Source organism: Aristolochia californica, unplaced genomic scaffold, assembly GCF_029961685.1.
Source record: "Aristolochia californica isolate CCGP_79_NKW_82.1479 unplaced genomic scaffold, dmAriCali1.0.hap1 SCAF_7, whole genome shotgun sequence".
In the NCBI taxonomy this organism is placed as follows: domain Eukaryota; kingdom Viridiplantae; phylum Streptophyta; class Magnoliopsida; order Piperales; family Aristolochiaceae; genus Aristolochia; species Aristolochia californica.
Window position 1 is genome coordinate 35,404,909 of NW_027182268.1, and position 12,234 is coordinate 35,417,142.

At 36.6% G+C, this 12,234-nt stretch overlaps 1 protein-coding gene across 1 annotated transcript; it reads right to left on the bottom strand.

Moving 5' to 3' along the window:
• Positions 1 to 809: 809 nt before the first annotated feature.
• Positions 810 to 12,027, bottom strand: LOC137937567 (probable transcriptional regulatory protein At2g25830). Its single transcript, XM_068782648.1, has 7 exons — positions 11,916 to 12,027; positions 11,702 to 11,823; positions 10,388 to 10,449; positions 7,230 to 7,386; positions 6,830 to 7,107; positions 6,561 to 6,681; positions 810 to 1,291 (listed from the first exon to the last, which is right to left on the bottom strand). Exons 1-7 carry the CDS (start codon positions 12,007 to 12,009, stop codon positions 1,199 to 1,201), a joined length of 927 nt encoding a protein of 308 aa, XP_068638749.1. The 5' UTR covers positions 12,010 to 12,027; the 3' UTR covers positions 810 to 1,198.
• Positions 12,028 to 12,234: the final 207 nt, after the last annotated feature.

A 12,234-nucleotide genomic window follows, 5' to 3' on the forward strand; every position in this document is an offset into this window, starting at 1 on the left:
AGTCATTGTAAACTTTATTTTACAACTATAAATAGAGGCTCAAGACATGGGGTAGATCATTAAGTCTCCTCTCTCCTTTCTCATATTCGTGATTAGAATTGTCTCATCTCCTAAACTCTCCCTCTCTATATCTCTCTAGCCAAGTTCTCTCTACTTTCTCTCCTCTTTTCTTCTCTTCGTTTTCTTCCTTTCCTCTTTCACTACCTTGGTTGAGGACCTTGTTATGAGATCATATATTCTACAGTAAGAAGGTTAATTTTTTTGTAAAGGGGAGATGATAGAGGTTAATTTCTATATCTTATCGATTTGGGGAATTTATGTAATCCTTATCCTATAGTGAATGCAAACTTCTGATACAATCCTATGAATACAAAATCATTTTTGAATTGACATGGATGGAACCACTATTAAATGACAAACCAAAATTTTATCACCTAGTGGTACCGAATTGACATTTGAGACAGTCGGAAGTAAATTTTGACACTGAAACAATCTATCTATAACTAGAAGCTCAATTTCATAATCTTATCATGGAATAGTCTTCCCCACCAGAATTGGAATCCGTTCTCGCTCACTTTACAAAGTTGTTTCAAGAGTCGAAGAGAGTCTCCAATTGGATAACAAGATCACAAGATTTTAATTGTTCTAATGAGCACCACTGACAGGCACCTCAATCGTTCCTACATCAGAAGCCAATTGGTATCACTGCTATTTTATCTGTATTAGCCAAATGACTCGCACAAATGAAATTCCGCCTGAAGTTTTAGAAAAAGAAATCCAAAAAACCAGAAAAAACTCTACCTGTAGTTACAAAAAATTGGGTAGCCCAACCCACTCGCTGGTGCATTGGTGGATGCTGAATCAGAGCTCTGGCCTTGCCGACATGCACATGCCTTCTGAAATCGCTTCATACGCGACACACACATGGAATTCAATGCTTTGTAAAAAACAACTGTGGAATACGCAGATTAATGAATAAATCCCATTGCAACGCACATGGAATTCTGGAGAGTGGTTATTTTAATTCTTCGAATTCCTACATTTTTGTTAGTCGGACAACAGTTGAATTTGATTTCCTCGAAAACTGTAGGAGATTGATAGACACAGTGATTGAACAAATGAAATTAATATGCTTCCCTCCGAAGACAGAAACCCTTCAGTATTGGGAAATAGTCAAAGGTTGAAACCTTGTCCGTTATCATTTTTGGTCAGTATAGACAGCATCAACGTCATCAAGCTCCAGTAACTTGGACATTAGTTCCTTGTTTAAATCCATGGCTTCATCATCTACCTACAAGTAAGCAAAGAAGCATCAATGCGCTACAGTACCTTAAGTTTCGTGAGGAGCAACACTAGTTAAACAGTAATAACCAAGTTGCATAGGAACCTCCCAACCATTGAACTACTTTCGCTTTCATTTTTAAAGAGTCAAAACAAGACATTGGAGGTGGAAAACATCTGAAAAAGTGTAAAAATAAAGAGGGGAGAAAGAGAAATTGAGAAAGAAGAGAGATGAGAGAAGAATGAAAGAAGAGACTTCTGAAAAAGAGTAGCTTTAGGGGTCGTGCTCGATCCCCTTCTCTTTTATTCAAGTGAGAAGAATGCAATTTATAACAATATCCCTATTCACTTGAATACACTTAATCTCTTATATCTCCTAATACACATACTCCAATTGAATAAAATTAATCTAGAGACACATCTAATCATGCTAAATGAAATAATGTAAACTCAAGATACTACAACATATGTAAAAAGATGAAACTACTCTTCACTATATTTTCTAACACTCCTTCAATCTGGAACATATACATCCATAAGACCCAGCTTGTCACAAAACAACTCAAAGCTTATATCTCCCACTTGATGATCAAACCGTACATATGGAGTAACAACTTCTTTCTTCATCACTACATCTCGGATAAACTAACAACCCACCTCAATATGTTTCGTTCTCTCATGGAACACTGCATTCCCAGCAATGAATATGGTTGCCTGATTATCACATTACATAATCAGAGATTCATCTCTTTGAAGATCAAACTCTCTTACAATTGGTCTTACCTACATCAATTCACTGACTATGAGTCATGCCACTTTACTCAGGTTCAACGCTAGAACAAGTTACAACATTTTGTTTCTCGTTCTTCCAACTTATCAGATTGCCTCCCAAAAAATACACATTAACATGTGGTAGACTTCCTGTCAAATTTGGATCCTACCTAATTCACATATGAAAAAGCTTTTATCTTCAAGTTGCCATGCTGCTCAAAGTATAACCCATTTCCAAGTGACCTTTTCAAATATCTCAAGATTCTCTATACAGCTTCTAGATGAACCTTGCAAGCACATTCTATGAACTAAGTAACAACACTTACAGCGAAAGATATGTCGTCAAGTCAAGTCACACTAACATATATGAGTCTGCCAACCAACCTATGATATGTTGTCTTATCATTAAGTTCATCACTCTGCCCATCATGAAGATCATTTCGAACATCCATAGGAGTCTCAACTGTCATCCAACAACCCATATTATTGAAGCATATCTATGATATATTTTCTCTAGATCAAACAAGACCCACCTTGTTTCTAGTCACTCTTATGCCTAACAAGTACTTTAGTGAAGAGAGGTCTTTAGTTTGAAAGTGTTTTGCCAGATGAGCTTTTACCTCCTCAATACCTTTCACATCACTGCCAGATAAGATGATGTCATCCACATACACCAATAACACTACAATACCATCTGATCTCCTTGTAACAAAGAGGCAATGGTCAAAGTGGTTCTGGAGAACTCGAGAGCCATAACAACCTGGCTAAATTTTTCAAATAAGGCTCAAGGAGTTTGCTTGAGGCTATAAATAGTTTTCTTAAGCCTGCATATTTTGCAATCTCCCCCTGAGCAACATACTCAGGAAGTTGCTCTATATATACCTCCTCATCCTGATAACCATAAAAAAAATTTAGTATCAAGTTGCCATAGTGACCATCCCCGATTTACTGTTAGCAATATCAAAATCCTAATAGGAAGCAATCGGGCAACTGGAGAAAAAATCTCAAAACATCTAATCCCATATGTCTGTTTGCAGTCCTTGGCTACCAATCGAACCTTCAATCTCTCAATAGTACCATCAATGTTATATTTCAATGTATAGACCCATCCACAGCCAACAACTATAGCACCAAGTAGCGTATCACACAACTTCCAAGTGTCTCTATCCAGTAGTGTTGCCATCTCAACATCCATAACTTGCTTTCAATGAGGAGATGATAAGGCATCCTGCACAAAAGAAGGAATAGTGCAAGAAGAGAGAGACAAGGCAAACTGCTTATATTGATCAAACAACGAATCAAATAAAATAAAATGTGAGATAGGATAACGGTACCTTCTCAAACACCTTTCCAAAGAGCAATAAGGTGTAGATCATTTACCTCAAGATCCACAAATGAGGGTGAACCATAGTCTGGTATGAGAGAGGGAACCGAAACTTGATATTGAGTCACTCGTCATCTATGATATACCTGAAAAAGTTTCCCAACGGTAGCACCAAATGAAGGAAAAAGAACCTCCTCCACAAGAGTAGGAACAACTACTTCTAGATTGGTAGTGGAAGTGCATGTGTCTATGGTGGATTAAGCAAAGAATGGAATATCCTCAAAACATGTCACATCTGCAGACACGAATGTCTTCTTAGTAGAAGGACAGAAGCATTTGTATCCCTTCTGTGTACGAGAATATCCCTAAAAAACACATTTTACTGCTCGAGGAGAAAGTTTATCTCTGGAAGGACTAAACACATACAAAACAGACACATCCAAATATATGAGGAGACAGTGGGAATAAGACAACAAATGGCATCAGTATCTGTATCGAAACTTGTCCCCTGAGAATAGAAGAAGGCATCTTAACTATAGGTGCCACTGTAAAGGTGAACCCGTAAAATGCATAGCACGTAGGCAATCTAGCTAATATAATCCGCCTCTCTCATGCGAAGAACCAATTGTCCTCCTAGTCATGAGATCCTGAAATACATAATGAGAAGGATAAAATATAATGGGACAATTCATAGACTTACTGAGTTGACCAACAAACAACAAATTCAGAGGAAACTTAAGAACAAATAACACAAATTGAGGAGACATGAAGGACAATGGTACTAAGGTGCCAACTCCTTGAATTGAAGAAACAGAACCATCAGCTAAGGTGAAATGTTTAATATTAGTGAACTCTTTCAAGTCAAAAAACAAGGTTGGCATACCTAACATGTCAATTGTAGCATCTAAGTCAAAGAACCTAGGTAGGTGAACAATGCACATGAAGAACAGAAGTACCTATATTGGCTAGAGTGGCTATATGAGTGGAAGTTTGAGTCATAGATATCGAGCAAGAAGCAATTTTTAATCGAACCATACGCTGAACTAATATGTGCAAACGAGTCTGGTATAATGTTACTTACAATTTCGGTACGAATCTCACTATTCTCATGAATGGTCAAGTTTGCCATGCTGGCTTACCAAACTTGATTCAGCACTTGTAAGAGAAGTGGTTGGATTTGCCACAATGACTATATTTTCTTTCAGATTTACCATCACAGCGACTTCAACCTCTTTCAAATCCATCTCTACCTTTGCCTTTACTAATACCACCACAACCTCTAGAAGATTATGAGTAGCCAGGAGTATCAAGTGTAGAAGCATCAACTGTCTTAACTCTAGGTATAGTAGTAGTTTCCGCTTGCATGATCCTGTTAAATGTTGTAAGACAAGGTAGGTATATCATCTGAAGCAAGTAATTGTGTTTTCACTCCATGAAGTTCTAAACCAAGACCATCAAGAAATTTAGCAACCAGCAACTGGCTTGTTGCTTTCTCAATTCCCGTTCATCAGTAATAAACTAATGAAATACATTTATCTCCAGCCACACCCCTAGAAATTCACTCTAGTAATCTATAACAAGTCTTTCACCCCTCTTGAGACTAAAAAATCTGGTATACAACTCATACACTAGATAAATTGCTCTCTTGTGTATACAAAAATTCCAAAGACATCTACATATCTTTTGGAGTCTCACAATTCATAATCCGATTCCTCAATTTAGAATCAACATTGTTTATCATCTAAGTCATAACCTGATAGTCTTCTGCCTCCCAATCATATCATTCATAGACACTGGAGGATCATCTCTGATATATTTTCACTTCTGCTTGGCTTTTAAATAGAACCGTAATTTAGACCAGCTAAGATGGTTTTGAGCATTCAATTTCTCAAAAGTTATCACAATAGAATCTTTTCCATCAGAATTCCTTACCTCTCTTGAGGTGGTGTATGTATCACCAAAATCAGCTATAAGAATCACAAAACCGGACACTTCAGCAATTAAAAACTTCAATTAGCAAGCTAGGTGCGCAGGATAAGTGGACCCCACTTCACAGAAAATTAGGGTTTAATGCACTTCTCGCTCAAACCCAAGTTAGCCCAATTTTACCAATAAAGTGTGATTGCACACTCAAAGATCACAAAAAAATGTCAACATAGGGCTGACATCACCTTTCCAGATGGTGATGCAGTCAGAAAACCTTGTACTGGGTTGTGCACCAGGCAAAGAGGAAGTATCCCAAATCAATAAGTCATAGGACTATATCATAATTAAATTGCAGTAAAGGCAATAGAAGCCAACAACCCTAAAGTCATAGCAGAAAAAAGAGAAAAAAAAAGATGGATTTTTACCAACCAGTAGGGCACAAACTTTAAGAACTCCCTTAATGTGAAATCGCAGTCCTTAATAGAGTGAAAACACAAAGAATCAAGGCTTTCCAACCAAAATTCACTGCTTGGATACCATGAAAAAGAGTAAAAATAAAGAGGGGAGCGAAAAAAATTTGAGAAAGAAGAGAGATGAGAGAAGAATGAAAGAAGAGACTTCGGAAAAAAAGTCTCATTAGGGGTCATGATCGATCCCCTTCTATTTTATTAACGGAGATGAGCATAATTTACAAAAATACCCCTATTTACTTAAATACATGTTAATCCCTTATATCTCCTAATGTACATACTCAAATTAAATGAAAATTAATTTAGAGACACTTCTAATCATGCTGAATGATATAATTGTAATTCTAGATACTACAGCATATGTAAAAAGACGAAACTACCCTTCACTATATTTTCTAACAACATCAACTTTCACACTATTACAATAAAACTGACAATGATGCAATTGTATTGGAACCTCAAAAAAGCCAACTGAAAAACCATAACTCAAGAAATACTTTTACATCCAACAGCATTTATTTATTTTTTTGAAAAGTACATCCTACAGCATTTATCATCAGGAAAAGAAATACAAAAACAGTTTAAATAAATTAAAACACTTCTACAAATCAAATTTCATTCAATTTTGGTCATTAGCATAAGTCAGAGGTCCATCACTTGCTTTGATCACAAAAACATTTTCAGAGAGTCAAGTTAAGTCCAGAAATTTGGACATATAGCCACCCGGCATTATGGAACATACAGATAGAGTGAAAAGTGGAGAAAGCAGCAAAAATCAGCTAATTTACCTCAATAGTGGTTAGAGGAAGAAGCTCAAAACCATTATCTGGTTCAAAAGGTATGCCCTCCCCTCGCAACTTAGATAATACATCAGAGTAATTTTCTGCTGAACTAACAATCTTGTAAAAGCTGCAAAAATGAACTTGGGTCAGACTTCATCCTGATATGGAGTCAGACAAAGAAGAGCTAGAAGTATAAAGTTTGAAATCACAGAGCAGATATGGGTACAATAAGCAGAGTCATGAATTGAGATTAGTATAAATCCACACATCCGTACCTTTCTGATGGATCTTCTTCAGGATCATCCTCATATAGTGGCGGTTCAGTTACATCCTCTGCACCAGCATCCAGGGCAACAGCTAGGAGCTGATCCTTGTCAGCATCAGTGACTTTAATGTTTACAACACGTGCCCGCCTAAACTTGAACATAACTGATCCTGGGTCTGCCATCTTACCACCGCAATCCTTCACTACCTCTCTAACGGCTGCCACCGATCTGTTTATTTTGTCTGTTAAGACTTCGACTACCAAACTGGCTCCCCCAAAACCATACACCTGATTCAGATGCATATGATTTCAAAGCACCAGGAGTATCCAGTATAAGCTGAAGAATCAAAACCATAAAATACCATAAACACAGTATGGGCAGTTAATTGGCCGTCAAGATAGTCACAAACCTCATAAAACTTTTCAATATAAGCTTCCTGCCCCTTTTCAGAAGCTCTTTTAATGTTTCTTTCCATAATATCCTTGGGTACATCAAGTTCTTTGGCTTTCTGTAGTACAGCAGCTAACACTATATTTGAGATTGGATTGGGGCCTCCCTTCTTCACACTGCAATTTACAGTTAACCAAAAGGGCTATATTAAATAAGCAATAAATTACAAAACTGACAAAATTAACAAATATTTAGATCTCTGTTGAATTTCTGAAAAAGATAAAAAACTGACTTGATGTAATTTGAGTACAATGAGCCTCTATTTATAATAAAAAAAACAAGTAGAATCTAATTACAATTAAACTACCCTTATCCCAGTTACACCCAAAGTTAAACACTAAAATATAAATCCTACAATAATTGAACAACTGAACATAAATAGAATAGTAGCGTAACTAAAACACCTTTAACTAAGACTCTTTTATGAGACTCCTGTAAGATTCCACCATATTAATTCTAGCTCTATGAGACTTCGTGAAAGTCATATAAGACTTTCATATCTGCTCTTCGACACTCCCCTTCAAGCTGGAGTTTATAACTTCAGCTTACAATGAAAAAAAAAAAAAATAGTCATCAATTTTCTTTTGCTAAAAAACAATTCATAAATGCAAAGATTTCATCTTTTATGCTCCCTTGTCTTGAATATTTTGGTCACATAAAATTACCTCATTGGAAACAAAATACCTCTTTTTTGTAGTTCTTCTTTTACTTCTCTCCCTTAAGCTGGGGATAAAAAGGACATAGAGACCCAGCTTAGAAAAAACACAATATGGGAGAAGAAAATCACTCCTAGACGTACAACAAAGCTCCATGCACTAGTTAAAAAATGGTCATAGTTTGAAACACCTCCGTTCAATTTTAAAGGCGGAAAAACGAACGGCCCAACTTTGGGGCACAACAAAGAGTACTCACTTTTTAATGGTAACTCAGACACAAATCACCTCTTGGGTGAAGAACAAAAGACTTGACTCAAGCTGGAAGTTGGGCACACTCATATACTTTTTAGGTTAGTGGGTCTAAGCATTGCACTGAAGCGGTAAAAACACAAGATGGTAAACTGAAAAAATACTAGAGGAAAACAACTTTAACCAGAATGAGGCAACTATCCAACACTCATACTTCCAAAGTGACCTTTTTTTAAAAAAAACTCAGGGAGACTATAATAGTAGAACTTAATAAATTTAACCAAGTATAATTTTTTTGGAGTGACCACAATTTTTTGGAATTAACTATGCGGAAGATATACAACCAAACAAACATCGCAAAACTTGAAAGCAATACCGAAGCAAGATATTGCATACCATGAATGAGCACATCATGGAGTGATTAAGTCTGACCAATTCTCTCTGATTAGAAGAGAAATTTGGTTAAAAAACTCGTATTTTAGGAGAAAAAATAAATTCAATTCATGTCAATGCTCGGATAGATAATACGAGAGAATACAGGAAAAATGAGAGATTTTCGACAAAATTGTCCTTTGGTACTTCTGATATCGATATCTCTAAAAGTATAGATCAAAATCACAAACGGTTTGTTGCTCAAGAAACGAGACTCAAAGAGCTTTAAATTGATACCTAATTTGACATAAAAAAAAACTTCATTCCTGAATCTTTTATGACCTCTTGATTTTTTTCGTTTTGTAGCTTGACCCTTGCCAACTTCAATGGGAATATCTCCGAAAATATTAGATCAGATTGACATAAAATTTTCTCCTTCTGAAACTAGACTTTGATACCTTTCATTCAAGTATAATTTTTCTTCATAAAATATACTTCATTTGAGAGAAAGAATCTGATAGATTTCGGACTCTTTAATCTGGCCAAACTAAGTACTCTTTCTTCTTTGGCCAGCATGACCATTGACTCATCCGAGATCGATATCTCCATCTAGGAAATTCAGATTGAGAATTGGTCGGATAGGTAAGAAAATAGACTTACAGATCTTTCTTTTTATATATAATTCTTCATATAAAGTTTTGTTCTTGATGGTATAAAATGGCTCGAAAGTTGAAATTTTTTGTTGCTACTCGAACTTCTCTTGTAGTTTGACCTCTACAGTTTCAAATATTAATTTCTCTTTGTAGAAAACTATGATTGCCAAAATTATTTTTGTGTTGGAAAATAGACTCAAAAAAATTTCCGTCAATATATAATTTGCAATACGAAAAGTTCAGTATAGAGGTACGAACGCCAAGAAAAAAATAGGTACTGGGACAGGAAAGAAAGAAAAAAAAGACAAAATATGAACTTAAACTACTAGAAATGATAGATCAGAAAAGGATCACATTATCTCTGTGGATTGACCGAGTCAACTCATAGAACCTGCTCTGATACCATGTTGAATTTCAGAAAAAGATAAAAAAATTCACTGACTTGAAGTAATTTGAGTACAATGAGCCTCTATTAATAATAGAGGAAACAAGTAAAATCTAATTACAATTAAACTACCCTTATCCCAGTTACACCCAAAGTTAAACACTAAAAGATAAATCCTAGAATAATTGAAACATAAATGGAAGACTAACATAACTAAAACACCTTTAACTAAGACTCTTCTGTGAGACATTCTCCTGTGAGATTCCTGTAAAACTCCACCATATCAATTCTAGCTCTGTGAAACTTCTTATTGTGAGAGCCATGTCATACTCTTCCATATCTGCTCTTCAACAATCTCTTTATGCATAATGGTCAAGACACAAATCTAAAGGTGTATTCTGGTCTAAAGATCTAAGTGGCTCTTTGCAAAAGGTAGTTATCATTTCCCAGACAAGATCAAATTGCCCAAAGCAGTACAAGTTTATCACTTTGGACAGCCTGAGAAACATCTTTGAGGACAGATGACATTTCAAATTAGTACTAAAGAAAACAAAGAGAAAAAAAGAAGCATATCAGATGAAACCAATATTCAAATAAGGTTTCTGATATTTCCAGCATCAAGGAATCGCTTTCGTCCATCTCATCCCATTTACTAACTCATTGAGCAAGAATATTGAAGAGAGCCATAGCTTTAATGTAAAATAGCACATGCCCAATGGATTCCAAGTATGGCAATGATTAGAGTTTGCTAAATAGTGATCATGTTCAAAAGTTAGTAAGGCAAAGCAAAGTAAGCGCTCACGCTGAAACAATTTCCTTTCCAATTTTCCCATATCGTTTTGCTTTCCTTGCATCTTGAGCTCCCTGCATCCACAACCATTACAAAGATTAATCAGCAGTTTCACTCAAAAAAAAAAAAAAAAAAAAAAACATTAAGCAGTAGATTCCAGCAATAACGGCTTGCAAAACTTCCCGTCTGTACATCTTAGCTTAATAACAAATTCATCTGACATTAGGTATGACATCTGTACTTTTTTTTGAAAGGAATGGCATCCGTAATATCAGCACAGTGTGCGCCAAGGAGAAAACTTTCAAGCATGTGCTGCAGAAACCTTAAGGGTCTAACCAAAACCATTCCCTTTTAAAGGAGGAAAAATAAATAAAATAAAAACTGGAGTGTTATCACCAGAGGAGAACAACATGCAGTAATTAGCTTCATACATCCATCTCATCTGTTTCATCCTTCCTATGATTCGCTACTTAAGATATTTGATAGAAATTCAATGCACAACCATGCCCTGCTGAGAGCTGGGAAAGTCTGAAACAGTGATTCTGATTCTTCTCATCAATGCCACGACTTAGAATCTTTTCCCACTTCCTATGTCTCAAGTCAGAAACATTAGTGGCCCCTACATTTTGAAGGGGATTCATTAAATTTCATATCCTGGTGCAGGAAAAAAGGGGCTCCATGACAAGTGGGTAGAAGGTTAGTCTGTCAATTGAGCATATCTACCATCCTCTATTATCATGTCTTAGATGTCAGAGCTAATCAATTGACTGATTGTTGCCAAAGGTGGTGCTGTAAAGTGTACTTCCTGCTCTACACTGTTTGAGTATCCTCCATACAGATAGACCCGTCAAAATCAGTGAATACATGCTTGGGGTGCAAACCAATTGAGGGGTTCAATGGCAAAGACTCTATCAGAACTAGCGCTCTTGATATCCTTCCCCTAATCCTTGGATTTGTTGTCTATGATTCTTGCTCATTTCCATATCATACAAACAACAGAAAAGCTAGCCAACAAGCACAAAGGATCAGTATTTCCTTTTCTTCCATAAGGAGTGCAGCCAACAATCTCGAAACAAGCTACGGCTTTGGAAAAAAAAAAATTCTCATAAAAATCAATACTTGAACGACGGCATCAAGGTGGGAATTTAGATACGGAAAGGCCGGACTGGCGAGCACCAGAATCTTATGCGTTGCAAAAGTGACCAGGTAGCAAGAGAGGGAATCAATGCCAAAGAGAGAAAACTAAGCTTCGCATGGACAACTAAAATTAAACAAGACCTCAGCAACCTCTTTTCTTTTCAACACTGACCAAAATTTTTTACAAACCTTTCTTGTAGCAATCTTGCTCGAACGCCTGCCCATATAGACCGGTACAGAGGTCCATATCCTCATTAATCCACGACCAAAGCTTGCTTTGGGTGAGAAGTTCCCATCCAGAAAACTGAGTGCTGAAAAAAATACAAAATGGTTGTAATAATCCTATAAACCAAAAAAAAAGACAAGATAAACGAGTCTCATCAGCAAAGAAAGAGAAGCATACAGTGCAGACTGGAGGAGTTGGGGCACTTGGAAGAGAACCCCAAAGAGAACTTGTGAATAACCGCTCCGAATGCTCGCATGGACGAAGACGCCATGGGCTACCACCTCTTTTGAAAAAGACGGAAACGGATTAGTTATTATACTTGTAATTTCATACTCCAAATCCTATGCCAGTGAGATGTTGCTCGACGCTCTAGTCCCAGCTAAAGCAAGCATGGTGTTCTGACTCAGAACCGGTTGGTGTAGGATCGGGTACGGGGTCGTGACGGGTTTTTATGCAACGAGGTTGTAAAAATCTATTGACAGGCAACAATCGAGTA